Here is a 21,848-nt window from a genome sequence, read left to right as displayed (position 1 = left end):
ACAAAGCATGATTCGATATGTTCTCTCATAAACACTTTGCTTTTTCAGTTTCGTCACAAGAGTGATAATCAAGTGAATAACCGACAGTCTGAAGTGCTCATTAACAGCAAGTAAGAAATTCATTCTTTGGGACGTTATTATGATTTCTGGGGGCTCCTAAACAGGTCTTAACTATTGGAGGCTTTCTGTTTTAATTAACTTAAATTTCTTTCCTTCTTTAATGTATTAGAAATTTAAATACAATTTGATTCTATTTTCATGGCTCTTTTTCACAGTCAGCAAATTCTTTTGGCATTTCTTTTGTGGAACACAGGCATCTCTTTGACATATTGTAGTGCCAAGTATCTCTGAGAAGAATTTATTATCTTGCTAACTGAATTTAAAATAGATTATCTCCAAAAACATGAATTTTCATTGCATTTAAATGAACTCATTAACACATATTATCTATGGCAGTAGTACTAAAATCAGCAGTGCTCTAAGACGTGTGTATCTGTCCTCAAACAACAAGGAAGGCCCTGTAAAACCAAGGAGAGGTCAACCTTAAAATTCCCTTGCATCGTGTCCTTTTATTTTATTTTATTTTTAGATTTATGCAAACCGTTTTCATATCTTTTAAATTTTAAACACATTTTATAATTAGCTTACACAGCAATAGGTTTCTTCATTTTTCAGACATGTTTGATTCTCCATCCCCTCTCCCTACTCTCTCCTGGCCTCCTTGCCTCCTCTTCCCACTGTACCCTGTGGCCCCCAGTCCTCTCCTCTTCATTTTGTTCTATTTTTTCCCCCAACCATTTCCTTTAAAGCTTCTCTCTTTTTTTTCCCCAGTCTCATGGGCCCACTTCTAGTTTCTTGGCCTCTACCCATATTTATTCCCATTGGAATGTATGTATATGTATATACATATAATGTATTTAAGTTAGAGGATAGGATCCACATATGAGAACATACTGATTTGTCTGAGCTGGGGTTACTTTGCTTAATACAGTGTTTCCAGTTCTCTCCATTTACCTACAAACTGCGTAATTCTATTTTTCTTTATCGCCAAATCAAATCCCATTGTCTATATGAATCACATTTTCATTATTCATTCATCTGTTGATGAATGTCTAGACTGAGTCCATGTCTTTGCTATTGTGAAAAGAGCAGCAATAAACATGGATGTACAAGTATCTCTATGGTAGGCTGTCGAGTCCTTTGGCTATATGCACAAGAGTGGCATAGCTGGGTCAAATGGTGGTTCTGCTGTTAGGTTTTGAGAAGTGTCCGCATTAATTTCTATAGTGACTGTGCTAGTTTACACTCCCATCAGCACTGGATAGGACTTCTTTATCCCCTCATCTTTGCCAGTATTTGTTGTCATTTATTTTCTTGATGGTGGACAAGCCTGGATAGCGTGAGATGGAATCACATGTAGTTTTAATGTGCATTACTTTTTTCACATTTTTATTGAATTTTTGTGAATTTCATACAATATATGTGGGTCATATTTAGACCCCCTTCCGTATCTGCACTCCTCATATAGCCCCCCCGACCCCCGCTGAGTTTCATGTACTCAGTCTTATATATTAAGACCTATCGAGTTGAGTTTGTGTCCCCAAATACCTTTCAGTGTGGGTCCATCCACTGGAGCCTGGAGTTGTCATGCAGGCCTTGTTCAGGCAGCCATATTGTTGAAATTTCCTGATGCAGCTTCCCTGCCATGTCTGGAAGACACTATCTAGTGACAGGCGTCCTGGTCCCCTGGCTTGTCTGCTGATGATACTTTCTGTTGTATTTACTTATTATTTATTTAATTTTTGATTGATTCTTTTATTTATGGAATTTCCATTTGTATGTGCGCGCGCGTGTGGGAATTTCCTTACTGAAGTTTTCCTTCTCTATATTTTATAATTTTTCCTACAAGATAATGATTCTTTTGTCTACTTCAATAACCTTTCTTGTCTATGTATTGAATTTCCTTATTTTATTTTTATTATTTTTATTTTTTATGTGTACGAGTGTAGTGCCTGCATGTATGTTAGCTCACCTGTGTCATCCAAAGCCTACGGAGATCATAGAAGAGCGTTGGATCCCCTGGAACTGGAGATACAGAAGGTTGTTGGCCGCCATGTGGGTGCTGGGAATGGAATCCAGGTTCTCTGTAAGCGCAGCCAGTGCTTTTAACCGCTGAGCCATCTCTCCAGCCCTTACGTATTGAATTGTTTTATGTTTTTTTTTCCTTTAAGTTCCTTATCTGTTTATTTGATTCCCTCTCTTGATCTTCGAACCTTTGAAACAGTAGGTACTCTGAAAACTTTTTCTGGCAGCTCAGATGTCTCACTATCTGTGTTTCTGTGTTGAGGAGCTGTTAGTTTGTGGAGTGTTGTCTCATGTTTTTTTGTTTCTTCATTGTGTTTTGTGCATCTGTTGTGGTTTTTGCCTTCTGGTTTGTGGCTTTCCCCCTTTCTCTCCACAGTTTTGTGTCCTTGGTTTGTCTTATGCGAGTTCTCCTGGTGGGTTGTCTTTGCCTGGATTCATGTTCAGGGGGAAAGTTGACTGCAGTGATAATTACTATGGTTTGACCAAAGTTTCAGTGTTAGCTTCAGGGGAGGATGCTGTGCATTTGCCTTATGCTTCCTCTGAGGTTGGTAGACGGGAGTACTGGGGTTCTGTTGGCTGATAGACTCTTCAGCATCACTTGCTCTGAGGTTCCTGGAGCACAGTTCACAGAGTAACAAATCAGCAGGCATCCTTGTGAGATGGCACCCGGCTGCTTCTGCCTCATTGGACACCAGGGCAGCCCACTTTCCCGTGACCTGCTGTCAGGTCCCCAGTCCTGTTTTGTGGTCCTCTCATTGCCTTGTGTTTTGCCCCACTGGGTCTGAGCACCCTAGATACTGTCCGTCCTCTGGGCTGCTCTATATACCACTGTCCCTACTGTCCCACACCTCTGGGTCTAGGGCCCCCCTGTTGCTGGCTTCTGTCCTGATGCCTTCTGTTGCTTCTCACGTTTTCTTTTCTCTATCCCCTCCCCACTTTTTTGTTTTTTTTTTTTTTTTTTGCTGATGATAACATGTGGCAAGTACAGTTTTTAATAATCTTTATTTTTTTCGTTTTAAGATTTTGACAGGTTCATTCATATATACAACGTATTATGATTATGTTCATTATCATCTGTTACCCCTTTCCTTTTACCCCTGAACCCCTTCTTTCCAACTAGTCCTCTAGTTGCTACACCATTGGAAGAAATGATCCCCCATGACATAAACATTAACAATCACTAACCCCTAAGGAAGGGGTGGTCCTGGTGGCACCTCCTCTAACCATGATGGATGGTTGAAGGCACAGTCCTGTGCAGGCTCATTGCTGTTGCATGTTCCTGATGTGAACAGCTATATCATACTAGAACGGCATTGTTTCATGACTCTTCTCCCCATCCTCTGGCTCTTACAGTCTCTCTGCCCCCTTTCAGTGGTAACAGGGCGTTGGGGCAGGGGAGGTGATACAGATGTCCCCTTTAGGGATGAGCACTCAACAGTTGCTTATTCTCAGTACTTTGACCAGAGATGAGTCTTTGCATTAATTGTCATCCCTTCATCAAGGACCGTCTATGCCCTTTGCTGAGAGTGACACTCCTCTGTGGGCATAAATATAAATATTTAGAAGGAAGTTTAACAACATTTCTGTGTGCGGAACAAATGATAGTATGTTTTCTCTCTGGGCCCATGATCTCCCCAGCCATAGGCTTTTGACCGGGTTTATCATACCACATATGTATTCCCTTCCAACTTGATTTCTCTGTGCTGTAAGCAAAGTGTATGTTGTTCTCAGCAAAGGGTCTTATTATATAGTTTTGGTGGGCAACGCAGAGTGATGGCAACATCCAATATTCTTTCTGGGGTCTCTGGGACTTCTCTGGTCAACAATTCATAGGCAGATATTGCACACTTGGCACTGGGGATTATATGTAAAAACTTAGGACTTTGGTGAGAAACTATCAAACTATGAAGGGTCCATATGTTCCAAGGTTTATTGTTATTGTTATTGTAAGAATTTTTGAGTTTTGTATTTTGGTTTATAAAGTAGTAGGTATCGACATGTCTTTTCCATGCATCCTAGTTTTTGTTATGCCTTCTCCACATCCCCATATTTCCCTCATCTCTCTATCCCATCTCCCTTTAAACCTTTCCCTGCCTGGTGTGCTGGATAGCTTTAGTGTCAACTTGACACATCTGGGTAGAGGGAACCTCAATTGGTGAATTGCCTCCATTAGACTGGCTTGTGGCCATATCTGTGGGGCATCTTCTTCATTATTGAGTCCTGTGATGAGGGCCCAGTCCACCGTGGGTGGTGCCACCCCTGAACAGGTGGGCCTATGTTGCATAAGAAAGCAGGTTGAATAGGGACCAGGGGAGCAAGCCTGTAATCAGCATTCCTGCATGGCCTGTGCTCTAGCTTTGGCCTCCAGGTTCCTGTCCTGAGTTCCTATCTTGGGATCCCTGATGAACTGTGACCCAGGAGATGTGAGCTGAATAAACCCTTTCCTCCCCACGTTGGTAGTGGTCAGAGTGTTTTGTCACAGCCATGGAGAAACTAACTAGGATGCCTGGTCTTCCTCACCTCTACTTTTCTATCCCCTGTGTTTTACTATTTCCTCCTGTTGGAGTTTCCCCTCTGTGATTCATTTCTTGATTCATAGCCTCCACAGACACTCACTCCACTTTAAATGCGGAAATCTATAAATTTGAAGCTACGATCCACATATGAAAGAGAATGCATATTGTTTTTCCTCTGGTGCCTGGGTTACCTCTCTCACTGTAGTATTTTCCATTCATATTCATTTTAGTGCAAATTTCATGATTTATTTTTTTATGATGGAATAAAATTCCATTGTATATATGTACCACATTTTCATTATTAGTTTATCTGTTGCTGAACATCTGGGCTGATTCCTTTCCCCAGCTATTGTGAGTATAGCCTCAGTGAAAATGGATGTGAAGATATCTATTTTATGGAGTCCTTTGGGTTTCTGCCTAGAGTGGCTTAGCTGAATGACATGGAAATTCTGTTTTTAGCTTTTTGAGAAATCTCCACACTGATTTCCATAGTGGCTGCACCAGTTTACATTCCCACCAGTAGTGAATAAGGGTTCTTCTTTCGCCACAACCTCACCAGCATCTGTTATCATTTGATTGTTTTATAATAGCCATTTTGGCTGGGGTGAAATGAAATCTCAAAGTAGTTTTAATTTGCGTTTCCTTCACGGCTAGTGTCCCAGTTAGCTTTCTGTCAGCTTGATACAGCCTAGTGTCCTCCGAGGGAGTCTCGATTGAGGAATTATCAAGATCAGATGGGCCTGTGGTCATGTCTGTGAGGAAATGCCTGGATTGATGATTGATGTAGGAGAGCCTAGCCCACTGTGGGTGGTGCGGTCTGTGGGCAGGTGGTCCTGGGACACAAGCTGCAGAGTAAGCGTTCTTTCATGGTTCTGCTTTGTGTTCCTGCCCTGCCCTCCCTCAGTGATTAATTGTGACCTGGAAGTGTAAGCCAGATAAACCCTTTCCTCCCTGAGGTGTTTTTGGTTGGAGAGTTTTCTGTTTAAATTCTTTATTTTACTAAGAAAAGTGTTCCAACAATCAGGACAGGTTTCTTGGAATGATGACTTGTTCTATGCTCTGCGTGGTAGTTGATCGAGGGCATTTTGTATCACCACTGAAAACCACATTTGTTTATGGATTATTTTCTTTTTCCTTAATTACAATATATATATATTATTGAATTTTTGTGCATTTTATGCAATACACCTTAATCATGTTTAAATACATGTCTGCACCCACCACTGGATTTCATGCAGTCTGTCATTTATGCTAAGGCCTATCAAATCAAGTTTGTGTCCCCAGATGTCCCTGGGTGTGAGTTCATTCCCAGTCTATCTAGCAGTCAGAGTGTTTTATCACAGCTACATAAAAGAAAACAAGAGCAGCTGATAATAATGAACACTTTTCTCAATATTTATTAGCCATTTATATTTCTTCTTTGGAGACTTCTCTGTTCAACTCCACAGCCCATTTTTAATTAAGTTCTATGCTCTCTTGATGCTTAGTTCTTTTGAGTTCTTTGTATAGTGTAGCTGTTAATCCACTGTCAGATGCATGCTAATAAAGATTTTCTCCTACTCTGTAGGCTTTCTCATCATTAGATTTTCCTTTGCTGTGTAGAAGTTTTTAATTTCACGAGATCCCATTTGTTGGTTGTTGGTTTTGTTTCCTGGGTGACTGGAGTTCTATTTAGCAAGCCCTAACCTATGCCTGGCTCTTGTACTGCATGCCGTACTTTTCTCTCCAGCAGTTTCAGAGTTTCAGGTTTGATGATGAGGTCCTAGATTGATTTGGAGTTGATTTTGTGCAAGATGAGAGATAAGGATCTAGTTTCATTTTTCTACACATTATCCAGCTATGCAGGAAAAAACTATTGCTATGCAGGGTTGGGATTGAGGCAGGAGTAAAATGTTTACTGACCAAAAGGCCCAATTTCAGAAGGTTTCACCACAGTATTCTACTAGGCCTTGACAAAAGAACTAAAAACCAATGTTTTTCAAGTTATTCCACAAAGTAGAAAAGGATCGAATACTCTCAAATTCCATTTATGAAGCCAGGATTTCATGGATCGTCACTCCAAATAAAGACAACATAAAGACAATTATAGGTCCATCTCCCTGATGGACATAGATACAAAAATTCCCAATAAAATACTTGAAAACAAATCCAAAGAACATCCACTATGATCAAGGTGGCTTTATTCCAGAGATGCAAGAACAATTTGACATATGCAAATCAGTAAATATAATTAATCACATAAATGAACGCAAGGTCAGAATCACATGATCATCTCAATAGTCATTGAAAACGCCTTTGACAAACTCTAACATCTCTTCATGGTAAAAGCTCTGGGAAGACTAGGGATAGAAGGAGCATATCTCAATGTAATAAAGGCTGCCTATGATACATCTACGTCATCCTGAATGGAGAAAAACTCAAAGCATTTCCATTAAAATCAGATAAACTAAGGATGTCCATTCTTCCACTCCTACTCATTGTACTTGAAGTCTTAGCTGAAGAGAAAGAAATACAAGGGGTTCAAGCATGAAAGGAAGTCAAGGTCGCCTTGTGACTGCAAATGATATAGTTTTATACACAATGACCCTAAAGACTCTACTGGAAAATTCCTAGAGCTGATGAATACTTTCAGCAAAGTGGTAGACTACAAAATTAACATTTCCAAATATTTAGCTGAGTGTGGTGGTGCATGCCTTTAATCCCAGCAGAGGTGGGCAGATCTCTTTGAGATCAAGGCCAGCTTGATCTACATACTGAGTTTCAGGCCAGCTGGGGCTCAAGGGAGACTGTGTCTCAAAAAGACAAAACAACAAACAAACAAATAAAAGCCCTAACCAAGGAAGTATAAGACCTCTTCAATGAAAACTTTAAATCCCTGAAGAAAGAAATTGGGGAAGACAGTAGAAGATGGAAAGACCTTCCATACTCTTGAATCAGAAGAATTAATATTGTAAAAATGGCCATTCTATCAAAAAGCAATTCTCAGATTCAATGCAATCTCTGTCCAAACTGCAGCTCCATTCTTTGCAGAAATAGAAATTGCAATCTCAAAATTCACATGGAAATTTATAATCTCTAGTCCAGTGATAAAGCACAAAAGCTGCTCTTTGAATCAATTCGTGCGGAGAATATAACTTCAGAACATAAAAAACACAGTGCAGTCATACAACGCATTTTGGTTATATTCAGGACTCCTCACCTATCTCCTCTCAAATCTACCCCCACTTCCCTCCCCACCTCACTCCATGTCCTCTGGTATTTTTTTTTTTAAGGCTTATTACGTCTAATTTTTTCCCTTAAATTGCTCTTGGGTGTGGATCCATTCCCTGGAACTTGGTCAACTTACACAGTGTCATACCTTTAAAGAAAACTGACTCTCCCTCTCCTAGCCGGTATCAATTGCCACTAGCTCCTCAGCTAGGGCTGTGAATTCATGCCTTCTCTCCTGCTCTATACTGTTTTTTTTTTTAAGGCTTATTACGTCTAATTTTTTCCCTTAAATTGCTCTTGGGTGTGGATCCATTCCCTGGAACTTGGTCAACTTACACAGTGTCATACCTTTAAAGAAAACTGACTCTCCCTCTCCTAGCCGGTATCAATTGCCACTAGCTCCTCAGCTAGGGCTGTGAATTCATGCCTTCTCTCCTGCTCTATACTGGGATTGTGTCTGGTTTGGGCTTGCACAAGTCTTGTGCAGGCTATTATGAGCGCTGTGGGTCCAACTGCTCTGTTGTACCTAGACAGCACTCTTTCCTTGTATTCATCCACCACCTCTGTCTCTTACACTATTTCTTCCCCCTTTTGCAAGGCACCTTTCCTGAGCCTTGGAGGAGAGGGTGTGATATAAGTAAACCATTCAGGACTGAGCATGTGACAGTCTTATAAGACACTCTGCACATTGACCAGTTGTTAATTATATTAGTTGATATCTACTGTAGGAAGAACCTTCTCTGGTGAGAGTAAGGAGATGCATTAATCAATGGGTGTAACAGTAAGTCATTAGGAATTGGTTCAGTACTATGTCTGTTTAGCAGATTAATAGTAGTAGGCTCTCCCCTATAGCCTATGACCTGTCTAGCCACAGGTTCCTAGGCCTGACATCAGTGCCAGGCGTGGGCTCTATCTTGTGAAGCAGACCTTAAATCCAATCAGGAAGTTGTTGGTTGCTCCTATAACATTTGTTCTACTATCGCACCAGTAGGCATATCTTTCCAGGTCAGTAATTGTATCTCGCAGGGTTCATAGCTGGTTAAGGTTGGTGATTATTTTTCTTTTCTGGTAGCATGCATAGAACTTTCCAGTACTATGAAACCTAGGCAGTAGAGCTGATGCTTCAAGGTCAGTACCAGTTTGACTTCTCCTTGTTTGTTCTATGAGATGTGTATGTAGTATCTTAGCAATAGGGTTTTACTGTCAAGTTCTGTGGGAACAAAGAGCAATGGGCATCTTCCTGGATTGCTTTCTACCTCATATATTGAGACAGGGTCTCTTACTTGAACCTGGAGCTTGCTGATTCAGCTGGTCCAGTTGGCCAGCTTTCTCTGGGCATCCCCCTCGAACACTGGGATTACAGGCAGTAATACCTGCCCTGCATTCTGGGAATCTAGTCCTGTCACTTGCATTCATTAGTTTATCTGCTAAGCCATCTCCCCAGCCCCTGTGGGATTCATTCTGTTGGGCATCATTGCTCTAAGCTATCGCTGTGAAATACTGAGCGGAGAAACAGAGTAAGTGTTGAGAGCCAGGCCTCCAGCTCTCAGCTCGGGCTTCCTTGCTTGTTCTTCTAGGCTGCCAGCATCTGTGGGTTGCATCACTGATACAGCATCAGCATCACCTTTTCTTTGGTCTTTACATCCTTAATGTCTTCTAAACTTACGTGTTTGCACTGGAACAATCAGGTCAGAATCGCCAATGCACGTACTTCTCTTTCAGTCATCGTTTCCCTGACACCTCCAGACTTCAAATTGCACTTGACCATCAGCTTTTTCTCCAACATACTCTGCTTTGTACTTCCCTGGGTACTGAACGGCAAGCTTTGTTTCAATTTTATGTGTTCTCAGAGGCCATGTCCCATCAGCCTTAGTCACTTTCTTTAGGAAATGGTGTATTATGGGGCGATCAGGGCTTTCTCTGACTATTGCATACTATTATCTCTGCACTGTTCAAGTCTGTTATTCTTCGATGCTTTATAATTATGTGAACAAATACACTATCTCAATCAGAGCAGATTTCTTTTTTGTCTAGTCAACCTTTACACTTTGAGTGATGATTCCCATTTAATATAGGATTTCAAGTTTTTCCAGGTTAAAGGCACATAGAATAATGGTCAGGAGCTGTATTTATTGCTCAATTCTTGGAAATAATTTCCCAAGGAAAGGGCCTGGGTAATAGATCTTCTCACAGAGCACTACCTTCTGATGGATTTTAATTAAGATGTCAGTTCTGGTTAAAAATGAATTATTATTTTTATTAAATATTAGGCTCTTACAATTTCTTCTTCCCCGCAGATATTTATTTAATTATTTGGCAATTTCATACATGTATAGACTGAATTTAGTTGTTTTCATCCTGCATTTCCCTCTATCCCTCTCCAGCACCCACTGAAGCGCTTCTCAGAAAGCCCCTGCCCTACGTTCATTCATATCTTCTTTATATGTGAGACCCACTGAGTTTAATTAGAGTCTCACTCTAATTAATGAGCATAGGTGGGAGGTTATGTACTGGAGCACGAGCAACTTACCAAGGGCTACACACCATTGAAGAAACTGACAACCCCTCCCCTAGCAACTCTGACAACTGGTCCTCAGGGGGAGGGGTGGGGCCTCATGGAACATTTTGGGGCCCAGTCTTGTGCAGGTCTTGTACAGGTAACCACAGCTGCAGTGAGTTCATGAGCACAGCCGCATATTTCCAGAAGACATCTTTTTGCTGCCCATCTCCCCATCCCCTGGCTCTTACATTCTTTTCACCCCCTCTTCCACAATGCTTCCTGGGAGGCCCTTATTCTTTCTGTTTGAACACCTGCAACAACAAAAGCAAAACTAAACACCATCAAACTTGCTGTGTCTGCTGATATATATTGCGTATGTCTATGTGTCTTATAACTGGGAGAACTGGACTCTTGATCCTGTGGGAGAATCGAAGCTCTGGCCTCTGAACTACCTCATCTTATTGCAATTGCAGTGGAGCCTTTTGGTTAGCATAAAGGACTACTCTGAGTACTTTTACTTCCAGTCCACCTAGATTGTTTTTTCTTTATAGCCATCCCACATCTAATGGGCAGTTCTGTAGACTATGTATGAAAAGATCTTGCAGTTTTGAAAGGAAAATTTGAGGAGAAAAATACTTCATTCTTTTTGTTTAAACAATGTCAACAAGACACACTTTTATGGAGTAAACAATGGGTTCAAAACTAAGGTAATGGCTCTTTCTTCCCCTTTACCCCTGTAGTTCCTTGTATATGACAGACTACATGAAATCCAGTGGGGGGAGGTTGGGAGGATGTAGATAGGGAAGGAGTTCTAAATATGATTAAGATGTATAAAATGCACAAAAATTCAATAAAAATATATATTGAAAAAAGTAAAGTAATGGGAATTATCTCAAGTGCTGTTTGCATGCAGTAGACGTGAAATTAATTTTTAACTCATGTTGATAACTCACACTAAAAGTATTTCAGAGATAGTTTCACTTTCAGAAAATTAATTTCACTTTCTTACATCTTGGATTGACCATTTCTTGGACAGTCTCTGTCAGTTTGGGAGATGGAAGGGTCCATTTGGCGATGGACTGATTTCTCTATGTGAGCTGCAGAATTGTTATAGTTCTTATAAACAATTTTATATTGTAACCAATTATTTTATTGCATGTATATAATTTTTAAGGGTTGACTTTCTACAGGATGACTATTTCCCCTAATGAGGTACATCTTGAAATAATAGAAAATTATAACACTTTCAAAACTCTGTACATGGGATTTTCAGTGCCATCTTCTAATTTCTTTCTAAGGTTTATATAACCCAGATGCTAGCTGCTGTTTCCTTTCTTCCCTATTAAACCTCCTTCAAAGAGCCCCCATACATGTAATAGCCTTAGAGAGTAAGGTAGAGTTGGCTTTAGCTGTTGTGGAGGAGAGTCACACCACATACCCCTCAGCAAACAATGGGAAATCCCAGCATTTTTTCTCCTTTCAGAATTTCCTGGCGTTTTGCTTTCTCCTTTCCCATTCAGTGTTCAGTGTAGCTGGCTCCAGGTTCCTCCCTCAGCATGTCCTGTTTGTCCTTTACATCACTCACTAGAGTTTGAGTCTTTCTCAGTTCTGATGGAATCCCATCGCTGTTGTAAACTACTCATTGTAGGTAACAGTGGAAGTTAAATATACAGTAAATACTATGCAATCTTTAAAATTTGGTTTTCTCTCTTCTTCAAAAAAGTTTATGTCTTAGTTGTTACAGACTAGAGGTTCAGAATTTGCCTTGAAAACACAAACCTACTGCAAAGGTCTCGAAGATGCTAGAACATTAGCTTTGGAAATGTAGTTTTCTTGAGATCACCAAGTTTGAAAGTTAAACAAAGCTATAATATTATAGCGAATAAGGTTGGTGTCAATCAGAGCTCAAAAGCTGTCTATACTAAAGCAAATGTTTTGATAGCATTTGATTAGCTACTTACCTTCCATTAATTTCCTCACTATAACATCTACTGAAGGAGGGCACGTTCTGCCTGTAATTCTTTGGGATAATCTCAATGGGTTAGCTTCTTCCATGAATTTTAAATTAGCATATGACCCATCTTTTATGTACAGAAACTTTAAAAATTAAGAGTATGTCCTAGTTTGTTTCTCCATTTCTGTGACAAAATACTCTGACCACTACCAACTTGGGGAGGAAGGGGTTTATTCAGCTTACATCTCCCAGTTCACAGTTCATCAGGGAGCCCAAGGTAGGAACTCAGGGCAGGAACCTGGAGGCAGGAGCTGGAGCACAGGCCGTGGAGGACCGCTGCTTACTGGCTTGCTCTCTTGGCCCCTGCTCAGCCTGCTTTCTTATGCAACACAGGTCCACCTGCCCAGGGGTGGCACCACCCACAGTGGGCTGGGCCTGCCCACATTACTAAACAATCAAGATGCCCCATGGACATGGCCACAGGCCAGCCCAATCAAGGTGCAACACAGGCCCAGCTGCCCAGGGGTGGCACCACCCACAGTGGGCTGGGCCTGCCCACATCACTAAGCAATCAAGATGCCCCATGGACATGGCCACAGGCCAGCCCAATCAAGGTGAGCAAACGACAGCTGATTTGTACGTCATGCATCTTGTCGTCCTTGCCTTCTCCACCTCTTTGCCTTTTCCTCTCAACTCTTCTATACAATATTCACTTCAAGTATGATTGGCATTATATAATGTTGTACTGTCCTGGTTGGATATCTACCCACTACCAACAGAACTCATGGGTATGGCCTTATTTGGAAAAAAGTTTCTTTGAAGATATGATTAAGATCTTGAGATATGAGGATCCTGGATTAAGGTGGGTCCTAGTGTCAACCACAGGTTTCTTCACAAGGAAGGGGAAGAAGAGATCCAGAAAAGAGGGTAATGTGCACAGGGAGGTAATGTGCACTGGATTGCGTAGCCCACATGGAGGAACTCCTGAGGCCGCTGGCAGGTGGCAGGGGAAGTGGAACAGGTCCTCCCCTCTGTCCTCCTGAGGGACTGCATCATTGACGACACCTCTATTTTGGACTTCCCAAGTCTAGAATAAAGAGAGGAGAAAGTTCTGCTGTGTTAAGCTGTGTCACTCAGGTAATTTGTTACCTCACTACCAGGAAGGTAGCACTTGCTTGTATTTTTCACTTCAGAAGTTCTGTGTTTTCGTTTGTTCATTCTTTGGCTCGACAGACGTGTATTGAATGCCTACAGGATGTCAGAATGCTGTATTCGGGGGCTACAAGGGTATATGAGACATAGTTTCTTCACCTCATCTAATGCTGTCCTACACACATAGACATGATAAGGTTTCTCTCCAGAATTGCAAGGTGCTTTTGTATCACTGTTCTCACTCGTAACTAAGGCACTAGGAATGTGCAATTTTCAGATGTTCTTGTCAGTACACAGGCTCTATAGACAAAACAGTGTCAGGAGTATAAAATGCTGGTGGAATTTAGGGCCGGGTGGGGAGTGCTGCTTTGGAGTCTAAGTCAAGGGAACACTGAACCGCCTTTAAACCCCTGCACTAGTCTTAAAAACTAAATAGATTTTTATAATCCCAGTTGGGAAAATTTCTAATTCTTGCTGCTTGTTGTAAGCATTGGCAGTTAAAAAAAAATAGAAGGGAACAGAAAGGGAAAAGACAGCATATAAAGTAAGATAATGATTTCTAAACTAGATCTAAAGACTCCAAAAAACTTAGAAATGTCCTCGCCGAGACAGTGACCGATGTTGTGTGACTGGCCAGTTACTAGCGATAAGGAAGACCAGGAAAACACAGAGGTGCTGAACACTGCGGAGGAGCGAAAGGGACTCTAAGCAATGGAGGAGGGGCAGGTTTGAAGACGTGAAAGAGTTGGAGTATTTTCTCATGGAGTATATGTGGCACAATAGAAAATATTTTCTGTAATCCTTAGGAAAAAAGTGAGCATTTTTCACAGTAAATGCCTGTTGGACTTTAAATTTGTCTAATGTACAGTATTAAATCCAGAATAGGGGACCGGAAAGGGATAAAAGAAAAGCTAAGCGTTGAGAAGTGGGATTGAGATTAAGGGCTCAGGGAGGAGAGCATGTGAGCATCAGTGGGGGGGCATTCCATCCAGACCACCGAGTTTGCTCTCTTGTCAGCCTGTGTGGCAGAGAGAATAGATAGGAAGTGTGAGGTGAGGTGAGGCAGTTTAGGAATGGGTTCCTAGAGGAAACAGCAACTTTGAGCTCAGGCCTTCATAATGACTAGTACTTAACTGGGCAAAGGTGATGAGGGTGTGAACAAGGGGAAGACATGCCAGAGAGGGAACAGCATATGCAAAGGCCCTACAGAGGAATGAGGCTGGTGACTGTGAGAGGCAGAGGTGGCAAAAGCGCAGAGTAAGTGCAGGAGAAAAGCAATGTGAGGCCAGGGTCATTTCCTAGCAACAGAGTGAACACTGGAAGCTTCCTCTTTGGAAAGCCCCATGACTGTCCCATGGGCCATCGGAGGCGGCACTGGGTAGTTGTGGGGTTGGGGTGGTTGCCATTTGATGCATTTTTCTGTTCTTACTACTGTGAGTTACTTAAGACCCAGACTGTCTCTTTATGTCACCAACCGAACACCACTACAGCACAAGTTGCTACTCAGTAGTTATATATCAGGTGGACAAAATTCATTTAAACAAGCTAAATGTATCACTTTCGAGGCCAAAGCAAAAAACATCTTTTAGATCTCCTCCCTACAGCTAGTAATGGGACAGGAGCGGGTGTCTATACAGTGCTTGCTCTACACACGTTATCATCTGCAACCAGTGCAGCTCGAACACTTGGATCTCAGCCCATCTTCAATCCTATTGCAGGGAGTCATTTGACCCCTAATATCCATGAGACAGGGTCTGACATCAGAGGATAAGAAGGGGCTTAGTGCTCCACTCCTCTAATGGCCTTTGTTTTTGAACTAGTGCTTAGGACAGTGTTTGAAGCAATGTGTGTTTCCTAAGCAGCCTCCTCTAGGTAGCAAACACCAGACATACAAACTGTGTGGCCCAACCAGCTCCAGACACTGGCATGGAGGACAGAGATGGACCTGTGGGTTCTGCACAGGCCTCTCCCTCCCAGCAACACATTCTGAATTGCCTGGTTGACAGTTTGTGTTCACCCCTGGCCCCATCTGCTCTCCTTGCGCCTCCCAGGCATTTGTGTTCAGATGTGCTTTCCCTTCACGGTGCTAAATTTAAGGCTTCATTTCAAACCTGGCTCACTGCCTGCGAAGTCACATGTGGAGCACTGAGCCATCCAGGCAGGGGATGGGACCCCTGCTTCTGGAGATTGGGTCTGGGAACCATATGAACTGTAAATAGTTTTAGAATGTAAAAATATTAAGTTTTCTGCCAAAAGGAGAGAGCTGTGGTTTTTTTTTTTTTCCTTTCTAGACTCAGTTATTAAGTGTCTGTTGGAAATTACTGGCCCCTATTGTACAATCTGTTTACTGTCTCTATCAACCATGGACGGAGCAGTCCAGACTTAGGTCCCTGAGGACTCAGCTCTGCAAACACTTGCTTCATTAGAAGTGGGTACTGGGGTCACAGTAGTTGGGAGTCAAATAGCTAAGTATATGAAATTTGCTTTCTTCCATCTAATACTTCTTCCTGAAACTTGGCTGAAACAGTAGATTAATATATTTAAATATGCATATATGTGTATATATACAGATATGTGCACACACATATATATGTATAAGGCAAATTAAAAAGAGAAAAATGAACATGGTTTCCTTGCTCTGTGTGTCATGGGATCCCAGTGCACGACATTGCTTCTCACTGACAAACATCTCAGTTTATAAATGCCTTATTATCTTTTCTGGACTTCTTTTGTATATCTGGTCCTTCATTATGGAAAGAGATTTCAAAATCGTTCATTTTTCCTTTTGTCTCAGTTTGTGTGGGTGCTGAGGTGCAGAATGCTGCTGTTCTTCCCACTCGTAGACTAGCAGGGTGCCGGGATGTTTGGGGGAACAGCTTCAGATCCCTCCTTCTCTTCCTCCCTTTGTCCTCTGTGCATGGGGTGTACCTCTTTTTGTGGTCTCCTTTTAAGGATGAAGAAGAAAGCTGGGTGTGGTGGCACAGGCCTTTAATCCTAGCACTCAGGAGGCAGAGGCAGGCGGATATCTGTGTGTTCCAGGCCAGCCTGGTCTATATAGTGAGCTCCAAGCCAGCTGAGACTACAGGGAGAACCTTTCCAAAAAAAAAAAAAAGACCAAAAAGGGCTGGAGAGATGGCTCAGTGGTTAAGAACACTGATTGTTCTTGCAGAAGATCCAGGTTTGAATCCCAGCACCCAAATGGCAGCTAATAACTATCTGTAACTCCAGCTCCAGGGCCTCCAACAGCCTCTTCTGTCCTCTGCAGGCATTGCACGACACAGGTGTACTTACCTACATGCAGGCATAACACTCATACACATAAAATTAAAAAAAATAATAAAATATTAAAAAAGACAACCCCCCCAAAACAAAACAAAACAGAAAAGGATAAAGAAGAAAGAACACTAGAATTAAGATACAAAGAGCTACAAGAAAAGAATATTCAGCAGACACTGGCAGAGACCAATATCTGATAGGGACTGGTAGACACTGACAGCTAAAAATGGAGGGGTTTAATTTTATGAAAATGAATATGCAAAGGTCTGTAGTATAAATATTTACAATTGCCAGGTAGGCTTGCTGACAGTCACTTTCGAATCTGGTACCAATAATGTCAAACTACTGCAAGTCCTACTCACATGCACCTGATTATTATCTGCTATCCCTAGGATGAAATGTCTACTAAAGCGTGGTGAAAATAAAGTTCTTAGCACTGACTCTTGTGGCTATAGAAGAAATCCAGAAGAGAAAGGATGGCACATACGTGAATTTAGACATATTTTTATGGACTACAAGGTCTTGAACTCCTTGGTAGCTGGAAAGCAAAGAGAGCTTGGGGGGAGAGATGCTGACCTGACATTAGTGTAAGGTTGAAATACTTCATCCTGGAGCTCGATGGAGCAGAAATGTAGGGTTTTCAGAAAGTACCTAAAAGGAGCAACTTTCTGGTCGAAGAGTTTCGTTTTCCTAATAGTCTATTATAGGTGGGAAAACAGCACCATCACCACTACAATAGCAGCAGCAAAACCAACACCATACAGATATACCCCAGGGGAAAACTCTATAGATACTGGGTTTGAGTATGCTAGAGAGAATTGAAGGGAGTGCCTTGTGATGAGGCTTATTTCTGAAATATGAGAAATGGGACCCCCTTTGACATACTAACCCTCTGCCGAAGGCTTATAGGGCCGTGGTCATGGGGAGCAGCAAGTATGTCAGGATTTTCACTGGAAGCCAAGGGTCTCCTGAGGCCTGCTAAGTTTGGACACTGTAGTTCATGCCCTCAGTGGGGGCAGGGGTGACTGTGGCCTTTCCACTTAATACATCAATCCTATTGGCTTGGATTGTAAAGACTGACTGATCAACTATAGAGGTATCCTTGGTGAGGCCTTCTGAATTATTATTGTTTCAGCTCCGTTCAGAACAGACATTTGATGGCTGTTCTGAGCCAAAGAGAAGTCTTTAGGTTTGTCTTAGTACCTCAAATATGAATATTGTCTATGTCCCAAAAGCGATTAATATAACATTTCTGGTTTCTTAGCCCACATTTTACAGAAGAGTGAGAAAAGACATAGATGCAATATAATATTTATGTTGATGGAAATATTCACCACAGAGTACTAGAGAGGGGGTGTTGGAGGAGGATTCCTACAAGAAGTGAACTCCCAAACTAACAATTTCTACTTTTTAGAGGAAGGTGTTTTATTGTGGTATTAGTTTATTTATGCAAACATGCCTATGTGTGAAACTATGCTATATAAACAATTTTGCATTCCATTATTTTCTTCTAGCATAACTCATATGTGGCCTTAATTAAATTCTGTGAAAACATATTTTAATTCTGTAATTAGTTTTCCTCCACTGTTACATAATTGCTTCTAATTTTTTCTTGGTTTTTAAATATTTCTTAGTGGAACATCTTTGAATGAGTATTTTATGTGCATCTCTAATTGTTTCTTAAATGATTTTTTTAAATTTTATTTGGGAGGGAGTGCATGCCACAGCATGTGTATGGAGGCCAGAGGACAACTTGCAGGAATTGGTTCTCTTTCTACTGCCATATGGACCCTTGGGATTGAACTGGGACCATCAGCCCTTGGTAGCAAGTGCCATTATCCACTGAGCCGTCTTGTTAGTCTCCAATCATTTTTTTAAATCGAATTTTTGTGTTTCATACAGAACATCCCAATCAATCTTAATTGTCTTTATACCCCCTTCCCCACTGGCACCCTCCTGTACCCCCCTCCACTGGAATCCATACATTCTGTCATTTATCTTAAGGCCTATTGCGTCGTTAGTGTTCCCAGACTTCCCTCAGTGCAAGTTCATCTACTGAGGTCTAGTCAGCCTATCTAGCTGCCTATCTAGCTAGAGTCCCTTGCTTTAGGAAGATCAGCTCTTCCTCACCCAGCAATAATCAGTTGCCAATATTTCTTAAGCTAAGATAGAGGTCAGCTGTCCATTTCCCCAGTTCTATGCTGGGTTTTGTATGATTGAGTTTACACGGGTCCTGTGAATGCTGACACCGTTGCTGTAGGTTCATACGAACAGGATCACACACAGATATTGAGAATTTCCCAGGTCTTAGTGGCACATTTACAATGCAACTACTACACTTAAGGCTCACGGAACATAGAACAAGGGGTAAAAAAGACAATAATGAATATCTCCAATCATTTTTTAAAGTTGTATTTATAGGGAATTTAGATATCTGTAGGGTTTTGTCTATTATTTCAGTTTTTTGATCCAGTATCTTGTTATATAGTCCAGGATGGCTTTAAATTTGCAATCCTCCTGCCTCAGCCTCCTGAGTACTGGGATTATAGACATGAAACACCATGCCTAGTCAGAGCCAATTCTTTTAGGTAATATGGAGAATTGCAATTCCAGTGTAATGTTATTTGTCATGAAAGGCCATGGAGGCTTTTAAGCAGGAGAGTTGTATGAATGAGAAGAAAATTTTTCTTACTGCTGCATAGATATTAGACAGTAGAGGAAGGCAAGGTGTGCTCAGGTGAGATGGTTCCACGATGAGGAAACCAGGGGAAAGAGCATGCTATGGTGGTGGTAGTATCTTTTTACCCAAGACTGGGAAACCAGAGCTCTATTAGCAATTAATTCATTCTGTAGAGGTGGAGAATGTGGAGTTGAAACAGTGGAGAAGCCTAACCTGAATATATAAACTTGAAAGCAATTTTAGCAGCTAAGGTGAGCGTTAGAACCCTAAATAGTGATGTGGACCAAGGTTTGAAGATGGGAAGAAGAGAAAGGGCTGAGGATTTGCGAATGTATGTTAGTTGCTATTCTATTGTTGTGACAAAATACACCAGAAAATTGAATTAAAAGGAGGAAAGGCTTAGTTTTGGCTCACGGTTTCAGAGATTTCAGTCCATGGTCAGTGGCTCCATTGATTTTGGGCCTGTAGTAATGTTTAGAAAATTATGGTAGGAGCATATGAAGGATGAGATTTCTCCCTTCATCATGATCAGAAAGCAAAAAAGGGATGGGTCAGGACCTCACTATCCTCTCCAAGGGTACTCCCCAAGTGACCTATGTTATTCTCACTAGATCCTTCCACTTAAAAGTTTTCCCACTTCCCAAGAGTGCCACAGGCTTGTGACCAACTCTACCGCACATAGGTTTTGGGTGGACACTTCCAAACCATAGCAGAATGATTAGTGAAATAAAGTTATGTGAATCTGTTGTTCTGAATTTAAAGCACATAAAGTGCACGAAGAAGGGGTGATTAACTGTGATGGATAGGATGAAATTTGAAGAATGACCATTGGATGACAGCTACAACCACAGAATCTACAGAAGGATGGGTGGAGACAAAACCTGGATGGGAGAAAATACCAGCAGTCAACACATGAAGACAGTGTGTATAGCTCTTTTAAAGACTTGAAATAGAAATGAGAATTTGCTATCCTTATAATGAAGTGCTTCCTAATAATAAATATAGCCACAAAATGCTTTTGTAAATTTATCGTATTTGAGACTCACAAATGTCATGGTAGAAAGATGTTTAAATGTCAGGTGGGTTAAACTACTTTAAAGACCTCAATCTATAGATACTATGAAGGCTGACAAGAGCCAGTCCTTGTAGGTAATGGATATAACTTCTAATTTTGGTCAAGTTCTTGACCAAAGTCACATGGTTAATTGGTGGCAAACTCAAGTTTTCTGATTATACACAATAAACTTTTAATTTTTCTGATTATACACAATAAACTTTTAAAAGTATATTATATCATTTCTTTCATAAGCAAGAAATCAATATCCTAGTTTTTAAGAGTATAAGAATTAAAAAATTTTAATTCCAACTTCTCATCCACTGAACAGAATTTTGTTTTTTCTCAAGTATCAAGATTGTCCCCAGGAAGTTATCCTCAAAAGACAGTCCTTCAGTAAAAATGTCTAGCTTTTGTTTAAACAATTCAATAATATACATCATCCGTACATTTAAAACACGAGCTTGGACTTTGTTTCTGCTCATAACAGAGGTGCTGAGGATACAAAGCTGATGGTCCATTGGAAGGAAGTATTCCAGTAATCATGAGCAATATGATTTATCCCGGTGTGGAGAGGGATGTGAATGACCTAATGGTCGAAACCTCAGAGGGCAGAGAGTTTTCACATGTGACCATAAGTAAATCCTGATTGAAGTCTGTTGGCTTGGTATTAAGTCATGATTCTGAGAAGACAAGTCTAGAGCGATCAGAGTAATAAAGTCCAGACATATAGTTTTCTGATGAGCTCACTGTATATGGAGGAGAAGCATGGACTATCTTGAGGAATGAAAGTTAATATGTCCTTTATTAGACAATCTCTCTGGCCTATCAATTTTCTCGCTGGACGATTGATGACACATCCGTGGCAAATGCTCTGATGGTGAGGTCATTTTCCTGAAGTACAGGTATTCTTCACTGTCAGCTGGAAGAGTAGTCACACGTTCCAGGTGTCAGAGGATAAAGATGATTTAATTGTGCCGGGTGAAGAGCCAGATTTATATTTTTTTACCATTCTCTAGATTCTTTGATAAACACTATCTGTATCCAATTTCCCTTGTAGCCCTGATGCTCAGCATAGTGTCTAGCTTAGAGTGCTTATTCTGTGCATATAAGAGTGGACTTGAACTCATTAGTGAAGGGTGACATCATGTGCCAGTGGGTAATCAACTGGTCAAGAATCCTACCTATACACTATCCTGTTTTTGAGGCGCTCAAGGTGATAAGCATCACAATTTAATTCATAGTGAATTAGAATTTTTTTCCTGGAAACTGTTTAGGACTAAATATAATTGTAAATATAATAAGCAACGAGACTCATAATCTTTTGGGGTTGTCTTTAGTTATATTTTGTATTAAGAAATTAGGAGTGTTGCTTCCAGAAACATTAGGTTCTCTGCTCTGAGCAAACCATATCGTACCCT

The 21,848-nt window shown here is 41.1% G+C and overlaps 1 protein-coding gene across 1 annotated transcript in view; it reads left to right on the top strand.

The window, feature by feature from the left end:
• Atp8b4 (ATPase phospholipid transporting 8B4 (putative)) overlaps positions 1-21,848 on the top strand; it is a 194,211-nt gene that overhangs the window by 7,163 nt on the left and 165,200 nt on the right. Inside the window, 1 exon segment of the mRNA XM_017797827.2 lies at positions 49-110. Within this exon segment, the coding sequence (XP_017653316.1) occupies positions 49-110 (62 nt within the window).

Source organism: Nannospalax galili, unplaced genomic scaffold (genome assembly GCF_000622305.1).
Source record: "Nannospalax galili isolate Female #2095 unplaced genomic scaffold, S.galili_v1.0 scaffold735, whole genome shotgun sequence".
Lineage (NCBI taxonomy): Eukaryota > Metazoa > Chordata > Mammalia > Rodentia > Spalacidae > Nannospalax > Nannospalax galili.
Note: the sequence above shows the minus strand (reverse complement) of the source record. Positions and strands in the feature narration are given on the sequence as shown.